The sequence below is a fragment of the Mustelus asterias genome, chromosome 1 (assembly GCF_964213995.1).
Source record: "Mustelus asterias chromosome 1, sMusAst1.hap1.1, whole genome shotgun sequence".
NCBI lineage: Eukaryota > Metazoa > Chordata > Chondrichthyes > Carcharhiniformes > Triakidae > Mustelus > Mustelus asterias.
The window spans coordinates 67807312-67831204 of NC_135801.1; the positions used below are offsets into that span (position 1 = coordinate 67807312).

The following is a 23893-nucleotide window of genomic DNA, read 5'->3' on the forward strand; positions in this document are numbered from 1 at the left end:
TACAGATGCACCATAGAAAGCATCCTTTCTGGTTATATCGCAGCTTGGTATAGCTTCTGCTCTGACCAAGACCGCAAGAAATACAAAGAATTATGAACGTAGCCCAGTCCATCACGCAAACCAGCCTCACATCCATTCGCTCCATCCACATTTCCCACTGCCTTGGAAAAGCAGCCAGCATAATCAAGGACCTCACGCACCCCAGACATACTCTCTTCCACCTTCTTCTGTCGGGAAAAAGATACATAAATCTGAGAGCACGTATCAACCGACTTGAAAACAGCTTCTTCCCTGCTGCCATCAGACTTTTGAATGGACCTACCTTATATTAAGTTCTCTACACCCCAGCTATGACTGTAATTCTATAATCTGCACCATCTCCTTTCCTTCTCCCCTATGTACTCTATGAATGGCATCCTTTGTCTGTAAAGCGCACAAGAAGCAATACTTTTCACTGTATACCTGTACATGTGACAATAATAAATCAAATCAAATCACCTCAGTTAGAAACCAAAGAGTGAAGTCAAAAGATAAGTTCTAATTGCGTAAATATACATTTTTCTATTTCCCATGGCAACCATCTCAGGCTTAAGAATGCCAATTTGGTGCCAGACTGTGGACAGTTTAGCATCATGGGCTTGGGTTGAGAAGGAAGTGACTGAGTCTGATAAAACTCATTTCATGTGGGATCTTTACAGAGAGAGAGGAGAGGAAATATTCATCTCATTAGCTGGGTGTCAATTTGAGAAATATAGCAATGACCTCATACAGCAGTTTTTAAAAAATGCATCAAGTATCTTAAATTAAAGTATCTTAAAGGTTTTATCCATCATTCTCAATTATATATTCTTCTACGGGTGGCATGGTGGCACACTGCTACCTCACAGTGCCAGGGACCTAGGTTCGATTGGGTCACTGTGCGGCATATGCACGTTCTCCTGTGCCTGCATGGGTTTCTTCCAGATGTTCCGGTTTCCTCCCACAGTCGAAAGGCATGCTGGTTAGGTGCATTGGCCATTCTAAATTCTCCCTCTGTACCCGAAGAGGCGCTGGAGTGTGGCGACTAGGGGATTTTCAAAGTAACTTCATTGCAGTGTTAATGTAAGCCTACTTGTGACACTATTAAATAAAAAAAGCTTTCTGATTCTTAGGTTCAGTTTCATTTAAGAATCAGTTGTCTCATTTTTTTTTCTAATAAATGGTGTTCATTTTAAAAAGAATGTTTTGCACTTTAACTTTGGTTTATTTGTGTATTGCAATTATTGCCTCTTATATCAGAAATTGCGTGGAATCAATGCTTCAGCTCACTTTATTTTATACATGAAGCATTGTGTGGATATGGTTGTGAAGTGAAGGCCTCAAGGGCTGATTCAAAGAGCATTTTAATCAGTTCAGTCACCTACTTAAAAGTGGATCTTCCTCAGTCATGCACCATAATTAATAGCCAACTGCTTGGGCTAAACCATTCTCCATCTATTTCAGGGAAACGTTTTTATTCTGCCTTTTTCCTGTAGGTAGTTAGAATTAGTGAATTTGTGCTGAACAAATCTTTTGTATTTTGCATACCATCAGAATTTAGTATTGTTTTCTCATAATATACAAATTTTAACTATGAAATGTTGGACAACAAATCAAAATCTTTGTTTATTAATTGTTGTTTAAAAACAAGATTTAAATCTGATGCACCGGCAAAGTACCAGTCACAAAAATATAAGAGGAATATTATTATTTATTCAACAGAACCAAGCATACATTATTCCCTGTTAAGTAATGAAACATTACCTCACTAAGTAGGTCTGACTGAAAACTAAGCTCTTCCCAGGGATACCTGAAGGTTACTTGACCTACAAATCTTAGCTAATCCCAAGTAATCCTCTGTTTCCAAACTGATTCCTCCATGTTCTGAAATAGAAGACGCGTTGAAATAGGGCCTAAAAGCTTTAGTTGTGCCTAGTTTTGCTGACTTTGAAACATGTATCTTATTGCTGTCTTTTGCTCGTTAGCCACGGTTTTCACAAAAGTATCTTCCTTCTGTCCTTCCCAATGTACCTGTACTTTCCACGGTGGAAGTGATGGCACTGGGACCAGGTAAGTCAATTAAAATAAATGGACAGCTGGATAGGAATAGTTGTATAGCGTGACAATGCTTTCTAAAATGCAAAGTAAAGCTTTACACTTTGAATCCAGTTATTTTTTCAGACACTCCTGTAATGGAGCGTTGAAAAGCACATGTTTAAATAATCTCTAATAATCTAATGCAATGCTTTTTCTTGATGCTCTTCAACAGTGTGAGCATGTAATTCATTTCCATTCTGCAGCAGGCTCAATGAATACAATCTATATCTTACAATGTAGATGTACACTGTAGATTTTAGAATCTGATAGCACAATGCCAATAAGGCAGAAATATATTTTCAAATTTTCTAAATTAAAATGTTCTATTTTTAATGTATTTGTATAGATAGCATGCATGCCACAGTATGCGAAGACCTGAGCACTAAAGGGAGGCACGGTGGCGCAGTGGTTAGCACTGCTGCCTCACAGCGCCAGGGACCCAGGTTCAATTTTGGCCTTGGGTCACTGTCTGCGTGGAGTTTGCACATTCTCCCCGTGTCTGTGTGGGTTTCCTCCGGGTACTCTGGTTTCCTCCCACACTCCAAAGACATGCAGGTTAGGGTGCTTGGCTGTGCTAAATTGTCCCTTAATGTCAGGGGGACTAGAAGGGATAGGGCCTGGGTAGGATTGTTGTCGGTGCAAGCTTGATGGGCCAAATGCCTCCTTCTGCACTGTAGGGATTCTATGATTCTAATTTTACAAGTTATTTTGTCCACTGGAAATGCATATTGGAGATATGGACATGAGCTCCCAATGATTTTTCTGTCCATCAAAAGTAATGCATCAAAAATTGTCGGGGGAGGAGTATGTGACTGTCATGTGGTTACTGATTTCGGAAAAATAGAAACATATTTGAAATGTGGTTTTGTAACAGTGGGGAAAAAAATAATTTTCCAGCCTTTATATGTTCATTCTCACATCACTTTTGACTTTCATCCTTGGTTCTAATTCCACGACCCTGCTTTCCCAGATGGGAGTCACACTTGGAAGGAATGTGAATCAGAGATATTGCTACACTATGGCCCCAGTTCTCTGACTAGAGCCCTTTACAAGCATAGCTTTCCACTGGAAGTGTGGAAATAGCCCTTCAATATCTATTGGGGAAATCTATTGCCGCGGGGGACTTATTTTTTATTTAGTTTTAAAAATTTGTTCATGGGATGAGAGTGTCACTGGCAAGGCCAACATTTATTGCTCATCCCTAATTGCCCTGGGGAAGATAATGGTGTGCCACCTTCTTGAACTGCTGCTGTTTAAAATTCATATATTGTGTGTTGTTAATTTTGTTTTGTTATATTTTGGACCGTTCTTTCTGTATGTCTGTTCCCCCTTGTTTATTTTCAGTACCGCTTAAATGGGTTTGTTAATTTCTGAAAAATGCTTTACTCTACAGGCCTTCCTGTGAGTAAAAATCAATGGTCAACCATTCAGTTGCACAGCATTTTGGACTACTGAGCTGTGTTGAGTTTCTTTTTAATCAGTAATCAGAAATCCTAATTTGCAATTTACAAATTATGAGGGATGAACGTAATAATCACATTAAAAACATTCTTGATCATGGCAGAAGTATTTTTTTAAAAAAGCAAATGCACTTATAAATTACAGATTTAAATTGTTGGTGTTATCATTTAGGTAAAAATAGAGGCATAAGATTGGCTATCCGTTTCTGATGTTAGTAAACAGAAGAAGCCACAAAACCTATAACAGATCTGGAAGCTGATACACACATCAAGTATATTAATTTATCAAGTATATTTAATATTAATATGAAAGTCCTTTCTCTTTGATAGGTTATTGTAATTGGTCAATTCAAAGTGAAACAACAAGGATATTGTCGGAAAAAACCCACCAATTATAGTGAACATTTTCTCTTTCCAGGTCCGTATTATGCGATGACCCAGACATGTCTGAGGTCCCTGTCAATGTTCCAGTGGATACAGTTAAACTTCGTGTTGAAAAGACTGTTGTTCGACAAATTCCACGTGAAGCATTTTATTACCTTGTGGATTTAAGATATCTGTGGTTAACATATGATGCCATCAACACCATTGATCCTCATAGCTTTTATAACTTAAAAGAACTCCATGAATTGCGCCTTGATGGAAACATGCTGTCCACCTTTCCTTGGGATTCACTGCAGGAAATGCCAAATCTTCGAACTCTTGACTTGCACAATAACAGACTGTCAACCATTCCTGCGAATGCAGCACGATACCTCAGGAATATAACTAATTTAGATATATCTAGTAATAAACTCGCCACACTGCCATCTGACTTGTTAGACATCTGGCCTGCAGACTTAAGATATCATGAGTTTGACAGAGATCCAATGCAAAGAGTAATCCTAGGTAAGTACAAATCAACTTCTTCTGCAAAAAGGCAAGAAACAAGAATAATAACAAGGTGCATTTATATTACATCTTTAACATAGGAAGGTGTCAAGAGTGGTTCACCCCAGGGCGGCACTGTGGTACAGTGGTTAGCACTGTTCCCTCACAGTACCAGGGACCTGGGTTCGATTCCCGGCTTGGGTCACTGTCTGTGCGGAGTTTACACGTTCTCCCCATGTCTGCGTGGGTTTCCTCCGGGTGCTCCGGTTTCCTCCCACAGTCCAATTGACATGTTGGTTAGGTGCATTAGCCATGATAAATTCTCCCTCAGGGTATCCAAATAGGCGCCGGAGTGTGTCGACTTGGGGATTTTTACAGTAACTTCATTGCAGTGTTAATGTAAGTTTACTTGTGACATTAATAAATAAACTTTAAACACAGGCCAGGGAAGAATTTGTAAATGAGCATGAAGATTTTGAAATCAATGTGCTGGAATGGAAAGCCAATGAGGCGAAAGAGTACCTGGATAATAAATCAGGCGACATGGTTGCATAGTGGTTAGCACTGCTGCCTCACAGCGCCAGGGACATGGGTTCAATTCCTGCCTCAGGTCACTGTCTGTGTGGAGTTTGCACGTTCTCCCCGTGTCTGCATGAATTTCCTCCGGGTGCCCTGGTTTCCTCCCACAGTCAAAAGACGTGCTGGTTAGATGCATTGGCCATGCTAAATTCTCCCTCAGTGTACCCGAACAAGCACCAGAGTATGGCAACTAGAGGATTTTCACAGTAATTTCATTGCAGTGTTAATTCAAGCCTACTTGTGACACTAATAAATAAACTTTAAAAAATGAGCAGCAAAGGATGTGGTTGCAGGAGTTCTGATAGAGTTGGAATAGAATAATAATTAGAATGAAAATAACGATACTGTTATTAATGGACTTAGTAAACAGCAATCAACAGAGCTTCAGAAGGGAAGGATCCTATCTGGCCACATTGCTTAACTTCTTTGAGAAAGTGGCACCCCAATCTGATGGTTCTGAGAATCAAGCTGATTCAGTAATGGGGTTTATTTATGTGAGTAAACCAATATAATCCAGTTAGTCTCCCTCATCTATATCATCTTATGGTCTTGCAATATTTTATTTTACAATAAGAATTTTATATTGAGTTTCAAAGTGTTTTAGTTAAGTTCAAAACTTGGGTCTTAAATTTAATCAAAGCAAACTATGTAGGTATGAGGAGCAAGTTGGTTAGTGTAGAATGGGGAATAACGTTTAAAGATATGACAATAGACACACAATGGCTACTATTTAAATAATTAATAGATCATTTGCAACAAATGTACATACCTTTAAGGCACAAAAACCCATATGAAAAGTGGTCCAACCCTGGTTAACAAGAGGAGTTAAACATTGTATAAGGTCCAAGGATGAAGCTTACTATGATGCCAAGTGGAATAATAAACCTGAGGACGAGAGAGAGTTGAGAATTCAGCAAAGAAAAAACTAATAAGAGAAAAGAGGATATAAAAGTAAACTGGCAAAGTAAACTTGATGGTTTGAGTTATAAGGAGAGGTTGGATAGACTGGGACTTTTTCCCTTGGAACGTAACAGACTTGTGGTGATCTTATCGATGTCTATAAAATAATGAGGGGCATAGATCAGCTAGATAGTCAATATCTTTTCCCAAAGGTAGGGGAGTCTAAAACTCGAGGGCATAGGTTTAAGGTGAGAGGGGAGAGATACAAAAGGGTTCAGAGAAGCAATGTTTTCACTCAGAGGGTGATGAGTGTCTGGAACAAGCTGCCAGAGGCAGTAGTAGAGGAGGGTACAATTGTGTCTTTTAAAAAGCATTTAGACAGTTATATGGATAAGATGGGTATAGAGGGATATGGGCCAAATGTGGGCAATTGGGACTAGCTTAGTGGTTAAAAAAAAGGCAGCATGGACAAGTTGGACCGAAGGGCCTGTTTCCATGCTGTAAACCTCTATGCCTTTATGACTCTAAGAGATAAAAAAAACAGATTGTAGATACCCCTATCAGCATATAAATAGGATAAGATTAGTGAAAATGAATGTGGGCCCATTGGAAGTAGAGATAGGTGATTTATAATGGGGAATAAGGAAATGACAGAGACATTCAACTAATAATTTGTGCTGAATTTTCCAGGCCCTTTGATAATGGTCTGGGAGGCAGAACATAAGAACATAAGAACTAGGAGCAGGAGTAAGCTATGTGGCCCCTCGAGCCATTCAATAAGATCATAGCTGATCTTTTTGTGGATTCAGCTCCACTTACCCGCCCGCTCACCATAACCCTTAATTCCTTTGCTGTTCAAAAATGTATCTATCCTTGCCTTAAAAACATTCAATGAGGTAGCCTCAACTGCTTTGGTGAGCAGGGAATTCCACAGATTCACAACCCTTTGTGTGAAGGCGTTCCTCCTCAACTCAGTCCTAAATCTGCTTCCCCTTATTTTGAGGCTATGCCCCCTAATTCTAGTTTCACCCGCCAGTGGAAACAACTTCCCTGCTTCTATCTTATCTATTCCCTTCATAATCTTATATGTTTCTATAAGATCTCCCCTCATTCTTCTGAATTCCAATGAGTATAGCCCCAGCCTACTGAGTCTCTCCTCATAAGCCAACCCTCTCAACTCCGGAATCAGCCCAGTGAAACTCCTCTGCACCCCCTCCAGTGCCAGGATATCCTTCCTCAAGTAAGGTGACCAAAACTGTACACAGTACTCCAGGTGTGGCCTCACCAGCACCTTATACAGCTGCAACATAATCTCGCTGTTTTTAAACTCCATCCATCTAGCAATGAAGCTGGCAAAATGCGGCAGAAGCCTGTCTTCACTGCCATGTAATATTGACAAGTGATGGGAATTATAATGGTTCCGATGTCTGCTAGGAGGCCAACTGAGCCACTTAAGTGGCCAATTATGATCCATTTTCCACCTCTGCAGGCACTTTGCCCGTATCAGAGAGGTCAGTTGCCGTGTGGGGAGACTGCCAGGTAAAATATCTGAGTGAAGTCCAGGAGGGCACTCCTTTATGGGTACTCCAAGGTTCATGGAGGGGCTACTCCACTGGAAATGGCTGCTATCATGGCAACCATACTACCAGAATGCCACAGTCTCCCTGCCCAATTGCCACGGCCTGACTAGCCTTGACATTCCCAACCTAACTCACCTTTCATTGCGGGTCTGTGACCATTGACCCACCCTCTCTCTGGTGTTGCAGCCTCAGCAATGACAACTGCTAGCTGCTGCTGGCAATGTGCCACACAAGACCCTGCCGCTGGCTGAGGTTGGATCAATTCCCACTCTCAGCCTGGCTGCTGGGAGGTTGCATCTGTTTCCATGGTGGAAAACACAAACAACAAAGTTTACAGCAATACATTGTGGAATCTACCTGGGTCGGGATATTTTAGATTTGATTTTGTGTAATGAAGAAGTATTAATAAAGGATCTTGTGGTTAAGGATCCCCTAGGGGATAGTGACCAAATATAGAATTCCAGATAGAGTTTGATGGTGAATCCCTACAGAGCAGAAGAGGCCATTTGATCCATCATGTCTGTACTGACTCTTGACAGAGTGCCTTACCCATGCCCCCTTCCCTCGACCTATCCTCATAACCCCGCGCATTTACCATGGTTAATCCAACTAACTTACACATCTTCGGACACTAAGGGACAATTTAGCATGGCCAATCCACCTAACCTGCGTAAGTTTGGACTGTGGGAGTAAACTGAAACACCCGGAGGAAACCCACACAGACACGGGGAGAATGTGCAAACTCAACAGAGACAGCCACCCAAGGCTGGAATTGAACCTGGGTCCCTGGAGATTGAGGCAGTGTGCTAACCACTCTGCCATTCATGCTGCCCTGTGAATGCCATAGGTCCATAACCATGTCTTCAGCTTAAAAAGGGCAATTATAATGGAATGAGGGAGGAGTTGTCTAAGGTGAACTGGGTAAACAAACTAATATACGGGTCAGTCAATAAGCAGTGGCAGATATTCAAACAGCTGGTCATAGAGGTTTACAGCATGGAAACAGGCCCTTCGGCGCAACTTGTCCATGCCGCCCTTTTTTTTTAAAACCCCTCAGCTAATCCCAATTGCCCACATTTGGCCCATATCCCTCTATACTCATCGTACCCATGTAACTATCTAAATGCTTTTTAAAAGACAAAATTGTACCCGCCTCTACTACTACCTCTGGCAGCTTGTTCCAGACACTCACCACCCTCTGTGTGAAAGAATTGCCCCTCTGGACACTTTTGTATCTCTCCCCTCTCACCTTAAGCCTATGCCCTCGAGTTTTAGACTCCCCTATCTTTGGGAAAAGATAATGACTATCTATCTGATCTATGCCTCTCATTATTTTATAGACCTCTATAAGATCACCTCTCAGCCTCCTATGCTCCATAATCCCAGTCTATCCAACCTCTCTTTATAACTCAATCAATCAAGTCCTGGTAGCATCCTAGTAAATCTTTTCTGCACTCTTTCTAGTTTAATAATATCCTTTCTATAATAGGGTGACCAGAATTGCACACAGTATTCCAAGTGTGGCCTTACCAATGTCTTGTACAACATCAACAAGACATTCCAACTCCTGTATTCAATGTTCTGACTGATGAAACCAAGCATGCCGAATGCCTTCTTCACCACTCTGTCCACCTGTGACTCCACTTTCAAGGAGCGATGAACATGTACCCCTAGATCTCTTTGTTCTGTAACTCTCCCCAATGCCCTACCATTAACTGAGTAAGTCCTGCCCTGGTTCAAACTACCAAAATACATCACTTCGCATTTGTCTAAATTAAACTCCATCTGCCATTCGTCAGCCCACTGGCCCAATTGATCTAGATCCCGCTGCAATTGGAGATAACTTTCTTCACTGTCCACTATGCCACCAATCTTAGTGTCATCTGCAAACTTGCTAACCATGCCTCCTATATTCTCATCCAAATCATTAATATAAATGACAAATAACAGTGGACCCAGCACTGATCCCTGAGGCACACCACTGGTCACAGGCCTCCAGCTTGAAAAACAATTCCCTACAGCCACCCTCTGGCTTCTGTCAAGAAGCCAGTTTTGTATCCATTTCGATACCTCACCCTGGATCCCGTGAGATTTAACTTTATGCAACAACCTACCATGCGGTACCTTGTCAAAGGCCTTGCTAAAGTCCATGTAGACAACATCAATTGCACTGCTCTCATCTACCTTCTTGGTTACCCCTTCAAAAAACTCAATCAAATTTGTGAGACATGATTTTCCACTCACAAAGCCATGCTGACTGTCCCTAATCAGTCCTTGCGTCTCTAAATGCCTGTAGATCCTGTCTCTCAAGATACCTTCCAACAATTTACCCACCACAGATGTGAGGCTCACTGGCCTGTAGTTCCCAGGCTTTTCCCTGCAGCCCTTTTTAAACAAAGGCACAACATTTGCCACTCTCCAATCTTCAGGCACCTCACCCGTGGCTATCGATGATTCAAATATCTCGACTAGGGGACCTGAAATTTCCTCCCTAGCCTCCCACAATGTCCTGGGATACACTTCATCAGGTCCCGGGGATTTATCTACCTTGATGCGCTTTAAGACTTCCAGCACCTCCTTCTCTGTAATATGTACACTCCTCAAGACATCACTATTTATTTCCCCAAGTTCCCTAACATCCATGCTTTTCTCAACAGTAAATACTGATGAGAAATATTCATTTAGGATCTCACCCATCTCTTGTGGATCTGCAGAATTATGGCAGAAGTAATAGCAAATGCATTAGTTGTAATTTATCAAAATTCACTGGACTCTGGGGAGGTGCCAGCTGATTGGAAAACAGCTAATGTAACGCCACTGTTTAAAAAAGGAGGCAGACTACAGGCCGGTTAGCTTAACATCCGTAGTTGGGAAAATGCTGGAATCTATCATTAAGGAAGAAATAGCAGGACACCTGGAAAAGAATGGTTCAATCAAGCAGACACAGCATGGATTCATGAAGGGAAAGTCATGTTTAACTAATTTACTGGAATTTTTTGAGGATATAACGAGTGCAGTTGACAGAGGGGAACCGGTGGATGTGGTGTATTTAGATTTCCAGAAGGCATTTGATAAGGTGCCTCACAAAAGGTTGCTGCATAAGATAAAGGTACACGGAGTTGGGGGTAAAGTATTAGCGTGGATTGAGGATTGGCTATCTAACAGAAAGCAGAGAGTAGGAATAAATGGGTGCTTCTCCGGTTGGCAATCAGTGACTAGTGGCATGCCGCAGGGATCGGTGCTGGGTCCTCAACTATTTACCATATATATATAGATGATCTGGAAGAGGGGACCGAGTGTAGGGTAACAAAGTTTGCGGATGACACAAAGATGAGTGGGAAAGCAAATTGCGTGGAGGACACAGAGAGTCTGCAGAGAGATTTGGATAGGCTAAGTGAGTGGGCAAGGATCTGGCAGATGGAGTATAACGTTGGTAAGCATGAGGTTATCCGCTTTGGAAGGAATAATAGCAAAATGGACTATTATTTAAACGGTGAAAAATTACAACATGCTACTGTGCAGAGGGACCTGGGGGTCCTTGTGTATGAATCACAAAAACTCAGTTTGCAGGTGCAGCAGGTAATCAAGAAGGCAAATGGAATGTTGGCCTTTATCGCGAGAGGGATGGAGTATAAAAGCAGGGAGGTCATGCTGCAGCTGTACAGGGTACTGGTGAGGCCGCACCTAGAGTACTGTGTACAATTTTGGTCCCCTTATTTAAGAAAGGATATATTAGCTTTGGAGGGGGTACAGAGAAGGTTCACCAGGTTGATTCCGGAGATGAGGGAGTTAGCTTATGAGGAGAGATTGAGTAGACTGGGCCTGTACTCATTGGAGTTTAGAAGGTTGAGGGGAGATCTTATAGAGACATATAAGATAATGAAGGGGCTAGACAGGGTAGAAGCAGCGAGGTTATTTCCACTTACAATGGAAACAAGAACTAGGGGGCATAGCCTCAAAATATGGGGGAGTCAATTTAGAACAGAGTTGAGGAGGAACTTCTTCTCCCAGAGGACAGTGAATCTTTAGAATTCTCTGCCCAATGAAGCTGTAGAGGCTACCTCGTTAAATGTGTTTAAGTCACAGATGGATAGATTTTTAACCATTAAGGGAATTAAGGGTTATGGGGAGCGGGCGGGTAAGTGGAACTGAACCCACTAGCAGATCAGCCATGATCTTATTGAATGGCGGAGCAGGCTTGAGGGGCTAGATGGCCTACTCCTGCTCCTATTTCTTATGTTCTTATGCACATAGATGACCTTTTTGATCCTCAAGAGGCCCTACTCTCTCCCTTGTTACTCTTTTGCTCTTTATGTATATGTAGAAACTCTTGCCTTATCTGCCAAAACAATTTCGTGTCTCCTTTTTGCCCCCCTGATTTCTCTCTTAACTCTACTCCCTATACTCTTCAAGGGATTCACTTGATCCCAGCTGCCTATGCATGTCATGTGCCTCTTTCTTCTTCTTGACCAGGGCCTCTATATCCCGAGTCATCCAGGGTTCCCTACTTCTGCCAGCCTTGCCCTTCACTCTAAGAGGAATGTGTTTACCCTGAACCCTGGATATCACACTTTTGAAAGCGTGCCACTTACCAGACGTCCCTTTGCCTTCCCACAGACTCCCCCAATTAACTTTTTAAAGTTCCTGCCTGATACCATCAAAATTGGCCTTGCCCCAATTTAGAATTTTAACTTTTGGGCCAGACCTATCATTCTCCATAGCTATCTTAAAACCAATAGAATTATGGTCACTGGTCCCAAAGTGATCCCTCACTTCTGTCACCTGCCCTTATTTCCCAAGAGGAGGTCAAGTTTTGCCTCCTCTCTAGTCGGGCCATCCACATACTGAATGAGAAATTCCTCCTGAATACACTCAACAAATTTCTCTCCATCCAACCCTCTAATACTATGACTGTCCCAGTCAATGTTGGTCCAGAATGCTCAGCAAGAGTTTATCCCAATCGAAATGAGGGATCTCACAAGAAAGAGGCAAAATCCATAGTTAATAAAGGAGGTCAAGGATAATGTTAAATTGAAGAGCAGGATATACAAAACGTGAGGGATAGTAGTAGACCAGAGGACTGAGATGTTTTTAAGATCCAGCAGCAAAAGACTAAAAAGCTCACAAGAAGGGAGATAATGAATTTTGTGAGAAAGCTTGTATGGGGCATAAAAACAAGAAGTAAGAGTTTCTGTGGATATAGAAATAGTAAGCAGGCTGCTAAGGTAAATGTGGAACTCTACTGAACAAGACTGGTGAATTGATAACAGCAAACAAAGAATAGTTGATATGCTAGATAATTTTTCGCATCAGTCTCCACCATGGAAGACATTGCAAATACCCCTAAGGTATCAGATGGGCTGATTTCAAATAATATGGTAGAACTTACAAATATCCCAAGAGATAGAATATTAGAGAAATTCAAATGGCTAGGGCTTCAGGAGATTCACAGAAGAAATTTCTATGCATCTCAGTTTTAAATGACCATCCCTTTACAGACCAAGTCTCTCTTGATAGGACAACCCTCTCATCCCAGGAATTAGCCTGATGAATCTCTTTTGGGCTGCCTCCAATGTAACTATATCCTTTTTTAGGTAAGGGGATCAAAACTGTACGCAGTTTCCCAAGTGAGGCCTCACTAACACCCTGCACAATTATAACAAAACCTCCCTATTTTTAAAGTCCAACCCCTCTGCAATAAAGGCCAAAATGCCATTTGCATTCTTAACTACTTATTGGATCTGCCTGCTAGCCTTTTGTGATTCATGCACTGGATCCCTCTGTACTTCACTCAACTGCAGTCTCTCTCCATTTAAATCATACTCTGCCTTTTGATTCCTCCAATTGAAGTGCACTTTGATAGGAGGAATCAAAAGGCAGAGTATTCCTTGGAGTTTAGAAGAGTGAGGAGTGACCTTATTCAAACATATTATATCCTGAGGGGGTTTGACAGGATAGATGGTGAGATGTTTTCAGTAGTGGGAGAGTGTTGAACAAGGGGACATAGCTACAAGATAGATTGCCGGTCATTTAAAACTGAGGTGCATAGAAATTTCTTCTGTGAATCTCCTGAATCCTCTGCCCCAAAGGGTGGTGGAGGCTGGATCATTAGAAGTATTTAAAGTGGAGGTGGATAAATATTCGATAGATCGAGGAATAGAAGGTTGTGGGGAAATGGCACAGAAAAAGCAGTTGAGGCCGTCATAGATCAGACATGATCGTATTGAATGGTGGGGTAGGCTTGAAGGTCCTGGTGGCCGACTCCTGCTTCTATTTATTGTGTTCCTGTGAACATCCTAAAATAACACGGAACCAAGGGCCTAGCAAGAAAGAGGAACTTAAAGAAATCAGTCTAAGTCTGAAGAAATAGCACTGGAGAAATTAATGGGACTAAGTGGTGACAAATCTCCTAGACTTGATGAATTGCATCGTAGGGTATTAAAAGAAGTAGGTGCAGAGATAGCGAATGCATTGATCTTGACCTTTCAGGATTCCTTAGATTGTAGAAGAGTTTTTAAGGATTGGAAGATGGCAAACATCACCCCACTATTTAAGAAAGGAGAAGAAAGTAAAAGTGAACTGATAGGCCAGTTAGGGTAATGTCAGTGTAGGCAATGTAGCCAATGGAGGCTATGTAGGCAATGGAGGCAATTAGCAATGTGTGGTAACAAGATACTTAGAAAATCATAATATGAGTCAACATGGATTTATCAAAGGGAACTCAAACTTGACAAATCTATTAAGAGTTCTGGGGATGTATTTAGTCGGATGAATAAGGGGGAACCAGTGGATACAGTATATTTGGATTTTCAAAAAGCATCTGATAAGGTATCACACAAGGGATGAGGGTGAATTTATTGGAGGATTGTATTGCTCGTCTGACCTTAACTCCACAACCCCCCCCCCCCCCCCCCCCCGCCAACTCACCCACTCCCCCAACCTGGTATAAAAGTTAGTTGTGAATGGATTGGCATAAAGAAAAGACTGACCTGTTATTGCTGGTCTTAGGTACCTGTGAATGGGACCTCTGCCCCTCAGTATGAGGAAGTCCTGCCCTTGAGAGCTGCCAGCCAATCCAATTGACTGGCAGCTCCAGCTGTACCTGGACAACTAGGGCTCAGTAGCGGGCACTGCTGGGTCTACAAGGAGGATCCAGGAAGAAGATCAATATATCCCAGATTAAAATAATTCCCTGGTGTTTAAGGTGGGAAAGGAATAAGGAACCTTGGGATGGGGGCAATGGGGGTGTGGACATGGATTGGCTGTGGTCTTGTTGATTGGCAGAGCAGGTGAGAAGGGCCAAATGGCCTGCTCTAACTCTGATTATGGTCTTACGTTCATATATCTACTGGGATCAATCATTATAGGTAAATTTGATTATTGTCTGAAATTCCCATGGGGATTGTTTGGAACTCCTGCTGTAACAGCAGAAAATTGATGGAAACCCTGGAGAAATAATGAGAACTGAGACACAAAGAAATGGTTTAACTCTTGAAGCAGTACAGTGAACAGTTACAGGATCACTACCTGATGTTAGCCATCTGAGTTATGAAGAAAAGATCCATCTGAAAGTTGATCCTATAGCATTATATAAGGTCACAAACCTTCTGGGACAGGTCACTCAATTGGTAGGATACTTACCTCTCAGTTGAGAAAAGGCTGTTCTCAGGGTTTTGGAGGAGACATTAAAGTGAGGCTCCGCCTGCCCTGTTAAAGAGCCCATGACACTGTTTCAAAGAACAGTAAGTGTGCTGCCAAATATTTATCCCTCGATAAAAATGAAAAATACAGAGTTCATTATCACATTAGTATTTGTGGGACCTCACTGTGTGCAGTTGGTTTTGTTATTACAAAAATAGATACACTTCAAAAGTACTTCATTGGTTGTGAAGCATTTTGTGAAGTCCTGTAATCATGAAAGGCACTATATAAATGCAAATATATATATTTTTTGGAGTTCAGTCAAATAATTATTGAAACCAATCCTTAAGGTTGGTTAAAGGAGAAAGCAGGATTAGGCTATTGAGTTGGATGATCAGCCATGATCGTGATGAATGGCGGAGCAGACTCGAAGGGCCAAATGGCCTCCTCCTGCTCCTATCTTCTATGTTTAACCAAATCTTCAGCCCTTTCTTGCTGCCACCACTATTTGCTGGAAGGCTGTTGCTTTTTTGGAAAGGCTGGGAATACGGTGGCTTAGAGCATTGTGACTTACCCATTGCACTTCCAACTGGTGGTAACACTTTCTGCAAATTCCTGATCTATGATTTGTTGCGTTTTTATAAAATTTATTCTTTCACGGGATATAGGCCAGCATTTATTGCCCATCCCTAATTGAGAAGGTGGTGGTGAGCTTGAACACTGCTGTCCATGTAGTGTAGGTACACCCACAGTGCTGTTAGGCAGGAAGTTCCAGAATTTTGACCCAGCACACTGAAGAAATGGTGATATATTTCCAAGTCAGGCTGGTGCGTGGCTTGGAGGGGAACTTGCAGGTGGTGGCATTCCAATGCATCACGTCCTTTGAGGTGGTAGGTGTTGGGGATTTGGGAGGTGCTATTGAAGGAGCCTTGCTGAGTTGCTGCAGTGCATCTTGTATGTGGTCCACATTGCTATCACTGTGTGTTGGTAATGGAGGGAGTGAACAATTTTTAAGATGGTGGAAGAAGTGTCAATCAAGTGGGCTGCTTTGTCTTGGATAGTGTTGAGCTTCTTGAGTATTGTTGGAGCTGCACTCATCCAGGCAAGTGGGGAGTATTCCATCACACTCCTGACTTTTGCTTAGTAGATAGTGGGCAGGCTTTGTGGAATCAGGAGGTAAGTTACTGGCCACAGAATTCCTAGCCTCTGACCTATTCTTAATAATGTTTTCTAATTTGCAAATCTCATTACAAGGGGAAAACCACAACCTTCATCCATCCTTATTTTCATTCCCAGTAGGGGGAGCAGCTGCCTATTTTATAAAGGATGTGTCTGAAATGGGTGCCTTCAACAGAGCTGGAAAATTGAGTGTCTGATGTGGGCTGCTGGAAGGGTGCCATATGGTAACACCTGCTCCCATCCCCACAGAAGTAAAGCCCATAACAGTGCCTAGGTAAAGAGGGTGCACTTTTATAAAACATATGTTTTTCATGGGTCCAGGCCACAAACCATACATGGTGGAGCTTATGTCTGCCATTTGACAACTATTTTCACTCCTTGTATTGGCCATCAAAGATTCACAGGCCACTGAGTGATTAAGAACATAGGAACTCAAGGTGTTGAGCATCCTTGTCCTCAGGTCTGACCCTCCTGACCGTGCTTACTACAGGTGTTCCTTACAAAACACCATCAATTCCTCATTGTAAACTGGGATATGGCCAATCTCAGCCTGACCTAATGTGCAGCCCAAACCTGCTAGGGCAGCAACAGAATGCAGAGGAAGGAGCACAGATTTTCATCATATCGACAAGCAGTATGGTGGTGCAGTGGTTAGCACTGCTACCTCACAGCGCCAGGGACCCGGGTTCAATTCCAGCCTCAGGGTCACTGTCTGTGTGGAGTTTGCATGTTCTCCCTGTGTCTGTGTGGGCTTACTCCCACAGTCCAAAGATGTGCAGTTTAAGTTGATTGGCCATGCTAAATTGACCCTAGTGTCAGGAGATTAGCATGTGGGGTTACGAGAATAGGACCTGGGTGGGATTGTAGTCGGCGCAGACTCGATGGGCCGAATGGCTTCCTTCTGCACTGTAGAGATTCTATGACTATGATCATTATTGCTTTAATATCAAACCTGGGTGAAACTCAGTGAAGGCTGTATTTGCCGGGATGTTCAATTGGAGTAAAGACAGTTTTCAATTTCAAAATAGCATTGTTGGTTCATCCTGCGCAGAGATTTTGAGATTAATCACGCGCAATAGCCAAAAGGAACAAGTGTACTTTTTAATTGAGCATTCTAAGTTTTTTAAAATGAGCAGTCCCACTTCTGCTCGGAATATGTGTGGTTGGTAGGGATGGACTCTTGACTGACAAGGGAGTCAAAGGTTACAGGGGGTAGGAAGGAAAGTGGAGTTGAGGCCACAATCAAATCATCTACCATCTTATTGAATGGCAGAGCAGGCTCAAGGGGGCAAATGGCCTACTCTTGCTGCTAATTTGCATGCTTGCCTGATAAATGCGAAGTGATGCATTTTGGTAGTAATAATGTAGGGAGGAGCTATACGATAAATGGCAGAACCATAAGGGTGTAGATACGCAGAGGGACCTGGGTGTGCAAGTCCACAGATCCTTGAAGGTGACGTCACAGGTGGAGAAGGTGGTGAAGAAGGCATATGGCATGCTTGCCTTTATAGGACGGGGCATAGAGTATAAAAGTTGGGGTCTGATGTTGCAGATGTATAGAACGTTGGTTCGGCCGCATTTGGAATACTGCGTCCAGTTCTGGTCGCCACACTACCAGAAGGACGTGGAGGCTTTGGAGAGAGTACAGAGGAGGTTTACCAGGATGTTGCCTGGTATGGAGGGGCTTAGTTATGAGGAGAGATTGGGTAAACTGGAGTTGTTCTCCCTGGAAAGACGGAGGATGAGGGGAGACTTAATAGAGGTGTATAAAATTATGAAAGGCATAGATAGGGTGAACGGTGGGAAGTTTTTCCCCAGGTCGGTGGTGACGTTCACGAGGGGTCATAGGTTCAAGGTGAAGGGAGGGAAGTTTAACATAGATATCAGAAGGACATATTTTACACAGAGGGTGGTGGGGGCCTGGAATGCGCTGCCAGGCAAGGTGGTGGAGGCGGACACACTGGGAACGCTTAAGACTTATCTAGATAGCCATATGAACGGAGTGGGAATGGAGGGATACAAAAGAATGGTCTAGTTTGGACCAGGGAGCAGCATGGGCTTGGAGGGCTGAAGGGCCTGTTCCTGTGCTGTATTGTTCTTTGTTCTTGCCTCTCTGAAATCTCGAGAAAGCTGATAATACATCTGCATACATGGAAATGATTGCTGAAGGATGCTTTCTCATAACACATTTTGGTTTGAGTCAATATTCTTGGGGATGTCCCACAAAGCAAAACGTTTATAGACCGTGAAAAAATTGCACGCGATCATTGTATTTATTTTCAAAAAAATCAACGGCCTTAAACATCTTTTTCTTCCTTAGGTTTCCAAGACAACCCATGGTTCTGTGACTGTAGGATATCAAAGTTAATTGAACTTTCTAAGTCAGAAGAAACACCAGTTATTCTCATGGATCCTCTACTGACATGTAGCGCACCTGATAACATTGCAGGTGTTTTGCTCCAGAGAGTTGAACTTGAACAGTGCCAAAGACCATCAGTCATGACCTCAGCGACCAAAATTACATCACCAGTTGGAAGCAACGTCTTGCTGCGCTGTGATTCGAAAGGATATCCAACGCCATCACTTGTGTGGTTCAGGGCAGATGGTTTACCAGTTAACTATACAGGTAATTCGTCCAACAACAATTTGGATTCACATTGTGGTTGGAATTCTCCCAAAAGAATTCGAAGTGTCAAATTCACGAGAAAGCTGGAGTAATTCACGTTGTTTTTTTTCATTGGGACTCCACAGAAGAATCTCCCACACTCTGTGCATTGCAGAGTTCACCAGCGTGTATGTCATTATAAAGCTGTGGGCGGGCCTGTTCCCGCCCGAGAGGCCGGCAGCACAGCACTGAGCGGGCCACTGCCCATGCGCTGATCTGTCAATGCCAAGATCGGCGCATGCGCAGTAGCCCCGCACTGTCGGCCTCCCGATTCCTAGCCAGCTCTATTGCTGGCCAGCCCAGTGATCCCCGCATTGTCAGCTCTCCGAGCCCCCCCCCCCCCCCCCCCACCACGGCCTGATCGCTGACACCCCCCGACCATTCCCAGGTCAGCTCCGAATCCCCCCCACCCCGCCCCGATCTCCAGCCCCTGCCCCCTGACAGTTACCCCCCCCACCCCCCGCACCCCAACCTTCTGCAGGGCCCTGATTGCCCCTGCTTCACTCCAGTGGGATCGGACCGCGAGTTCGCCGAAAGTGAGGAGCTATTGTAATCCCTGCTGGAGTCAACCGCTGTGGCGGATGGGCAGGAGATGCTAGCAGGCCCGGAGATTTCAGTCCTGGGCCCGCTAATCTCATTGAATGATATTCAATGAAGAATTAAAACGATTTCCACGCATCCCCTTCACGCAACAGGATGGTGAATCGCGGCCTGTGTCTTTAACATAGTAGAGCATCCCAAGCCACATAACAGGAGGGTTAGCAAACAGAATGTGACACTAAACCACATCAAGGGATATTAGGACACATTATGTGTCAAAGGGATAGATTTTAAGGAGTATCTTCAAGGAAGATAGAGGTAAAGGGGTGGAAAGGCAATAGAGAGGGGGGGGGGGGGGGGGGAATTCCAGAGTTTAGAGCCCAGGCAGCTAATGTCACAACCACCAAAGATAGACCAATGAAAATCAGGGATGCTTAAAAGGCCAGAATTGGAGGAGTTCAGAGATCTTGGAGGTTGTAGAAATGGAAGATGTTACAGAGGGAGGGAGGGTCAAGGCCATGGAGAGATACGAATACAAGTATTATCAGTTTAAAATTTGATGTGGAGATGGCTCACAACCTGGTGTTGTGAGACTTCTTACTTTAAAATTTGAAGCATTGTTGGGGCAATATCGATCAGTAAGCACGGTGGGTGATGAGTGAATGGGACTTGGTACAAGTTAGGATATGGACAGCAGAGATAAGTTTATGGAAAGTGGAAGATTGGTGAGAGCATTGGAATGGTCAGGTCTGGAGGTAACCAAAGCAGGGATGAGAGATTCAGCACTAAGTGATTAGAGACGGTGGTGAGGATGCGCCGTGTTGTGGAAATGGAAGTAGGAGGCAGTCTTGATGATAGAGCTGGAAGTATGTCTCAAGGTCAAGTACGATACCAAATTTGTGAATAGTGTGCTTCAATCTCAGGAAGTGACCAGGGCCAGTGATGCAATGAACAGTTAAAGAACAGAATATGGGGTGAGGACTGAAGACAAATGGTTTCAAGTCTTCACAATATTTATTTGGTGGAAATTTCTCCTTTTCCAGGACTGCATGTTGGACAAATAGTGTGGCAACTCAGAAACTGGAGGAGTTGAGAGATGTGGTGGTGAGGTCGTCAGTGTACATGTGGAATCTGATGCGTTTTTGGATGATGTGGCCAAGGAGGAACATGTAGGTGAGAAGTAGGAGGGGTGGGATGGTCAAGGATAGATTCTTGGAGAACTCCAGAGATAATGCCACAGGGAGAGAACCCAATGCATGGTGGCACAGTGGTTAGCATTGCTGCCTCACAGCTCCCGGGACCCAAGTTCAATTCCCAGCTTGGTCACTGTCTGTGCGGAGTTTACACGTTCTCCCCGTGTCTGTGTGGATTTCCTCCCACAGTTTGAAAGACGTGCTGGTTAGGTGCATTGGTCATGCTGAATTCACCCTCTGTGTACCCGAACAGGTGCCGAAGTGTGGCGACCAGGGAATTTTCACAGTAACTCCATTGCAGTGTTAATGTAAGCCTACTTGTGACACTAATAAATAATCCTTAACTCATATTTTAAGGAACTCCATGTGCGAACCTGTCCAGTTCAGTTTTTGCCCCTGCCACAGATTTGAAGCCGCCCTTATCAAAGTCACAAATGATATTCTATATGACTTTGGCTATAAGTGAATCTCTTGTTATGACTGGATAGATAAGAATGGAACCAGGTTATTACAGTCATACCCAACTAGAAAGGAAGGAGGGGCATTGTAGGATAATGATGTGGTCAACCATGCCAAAGGTTGCAGGCAGCGTGAGAAGTGTAGCTTACTTATAGTAAAAGTCATATAGAATATCATTTGTGACTTTGATAAGGGCTGTTTCAAGTCTGTGGCAGGGGCAAAAACTGAACTGGACAGGTTCGCACAGGGAGTTCCCTAAAATATGAGTTAAGGATTATTTATTAGTGTCACAAGTAGGCTTACATCAACACTGCAATGAAGTTACTGTGAAAATTCCCTGGTCGCCACACTTCGGCACCTGTTCGGGTACACTGAGGGCGAATTCAGCATGAATGCACCTAAACCAGCACGTCTTTCAAACTGTGGGAGGAAATCCACACAGACACAGGGAGAACGTGTAAACTCCGCACAGTGACCAAGCTGGGAATTGAACCTGGGTCCCTGGAGCTGTGAGGCAGCAATGCTGTGTCACCGTGCCACATTGATTTGGAAAATGCTGATCCAAAGATGTATTGGAGGAGGCCTAAAAGTCATTCCTCTGTTTGTCCTCTTGATGGCTGGTGGTAGATAGCTTGGGAAGATCAAACGATTACGGGTGCGGTCTTACCGGCCATTCGCATCATGCTCCTGCTGCAGCAAAGTCGGAGAATTTGCGGTCAGCCAAATCTCCAGTCACTATGGCAGGATGAGAAAATCCCGCCGATGTGAACGGTGGTAAGATTCTGGCCTAAAACTTTGGTTAGGAAAGTGAGGTTGGAGATGGGGTGGCTTTGTAAATGTACGCGTAGAGCTTACAAATCAAAATGACCACCAGCTTGTATTTGAAAAATGTGTCGAGGCTCTTCACAGGATTGTGAACAGAAAACAATTGATACCGCATCAGATAAGAAGACATTAGGACATGTGACTAAATGTTTGGTCAAAAAGGGAAGTTTTAAGGAGCAACTTAAATAAGGAGAGGGGGTGCCATGGTGGCACAGTGGTTAGCACTGCTGCCTCACAGTGCCAGGGACCCGAGTTCAATTCCGGCCTTGGGTCACTGTCTATGTGGAGTTTGCACTTTCACCCTGTGTCTATGTGGGTTTCCTCTGGGTGCCCCGGTTTCCTCCCATAGTCCAAATATATGCAGGTTAGGTTGATTGGCCATGCTAAATTGCCCCTTAGTGTCAGGGGGATTAGCAGGATGAATATGTGGAGTTGCGGGAATAGGGCCTGGGTGGGATTGTTGTCGGTGCAGGCTTGATGGGCCAAATGGCCTCCTTCTGCACTGTAGGGATTCTATGATTCTAGATGGCGAGGCAGAGGATTTTAGATAGGGAATTCTAGAGCTTAGGTTCTAGAAGGCACAACTTGAAAGAAGAAGCCAGATTTAAGAATGAGATGAATCTGTAAAAGCACTAAACCTTTAAGGTTATGGACACAGATTCTTCTGAAGTCTCAAGTTTCAATGTCGAGAGGGGATGAAAAGAAACTAGGCATCTCTGGACTTGAAAGATCAGACAGAAGGTCAACAATAGATTCTCTTACATTTCATTTAAAGGCTCTTTCAAAGAGCAGGAGAGGAAGTATAAGAATGATTTTTCTGTCTGCACACTTGATGCCCAGTGGTGGACAGCTTGGGGAGATTAAAAGATCAAAATAAAATTAGGAACATAATAAGATAAACATGCTAAAATAAGAGTAAAATAATTAATGCCCTTCCCCTCATAGTCCTATCTGATCCTTGCTTTACAAAACCATCTGGTCAAACTTCGCAAACACCTTACTTTATTGGCTGAATAAATATAAATAGACACTCAGAATCACAGAATTGTTACAATGCAGAAGGAGGCCATTCGGCCGTCGACACCGGCTGTCCGAATGAGTGGTTCACTTTGTGCCATTCTCCCACCTTCTCCCCATAACCCTGCACACTCCTTCTTTTCAGAACACAGTCCAATTTCCCTTTGAATGCTTCAGTTGAATCTGCCTCCACCGCACTCTCAGGCAGTGCATTGGAGACTTTGCATGGGAAAGGTTTTCCTCATGTCCCTTCTGCTTTTTTTAACTAATTATTTTAAAAGTTGATAGTTGTATCAATATGTGAATCACTAAGCATTTCTACACCTCATTATGAAATATTCGGCTTGTATTAAATGCATTCAATTTATTCATGGGGTAATGGTTTAGTGAACAAGCCGGATTTCAACCTGCAGCCCACTGAGATGAAAGAGGGCCACTCTTGCGGCCCACTCACTAGCCTAGGTTGCCCATCACTGGTGTGTGCAGTAATCACCAAGCCAGCCAATTGCTTCTGCAATGGCTAAATGGAGCTCTCTGAGCCCTCCACTGAATTTTGTCAGGGAACAGGTTTCAATGATGTGAGTCATTGATTGGGGTGCACCGCAACAGCCGTCTGGGTTCCCTGCAAGGTCCCACTTGTGCCAATTTACTGCACAAAATCCTTGGCCAGTGTGGAAATAGTTGAAGAATGCCCAATGTTGGCGTGGCAGGTTGAGGCTGGGTGGGTGGATGGGATCTGTGATGAGGAAGTGGTTTTTAATGGTGGCATGTTAGCTCCATCCCTGCTGCCATAGGGCCTCTGCTGTTATTCCTTGGCACAGTGGTCTTGGCCATACAGGCTAGCGTGATGGGAGGCGAGCAGGTGGATTG

At 43.4% G+C, this 23893-nt stretch overlaps 1 protein-coding gene across 1 annotated transcript in view; it reads left to right on the forward strand.

Annotated features, from left to right (window-relative positions):
- Positions 1 to 1972: 1972 nt before the first annotated feature.
- LOC144507522 (leucine-rich repeat, immunoglobulin-like domain and transmembrane domain-containing protein 3) overlaps positions 1973 to 23893 on the forward strand; it is a 29820-nt gene continuing 7899 nt past the window's right edge. Inside the window, exons 1-3 of the mRNA XM_078234690.1 lie at positions 1973 to 2088; positions 3994 to 4463; positions 18645 to 18950. Of these exons, the coding sequence (XP_078090816.1) occupies positions 1973 to 2088; positions 3994 to 4463; positions 18645 to 18950 (892 nt within the window). The remainder of the gene's footprint in view (positions 2089 to 3993; positions 4464 to 18644; positions 18951 to 23893) is intronic.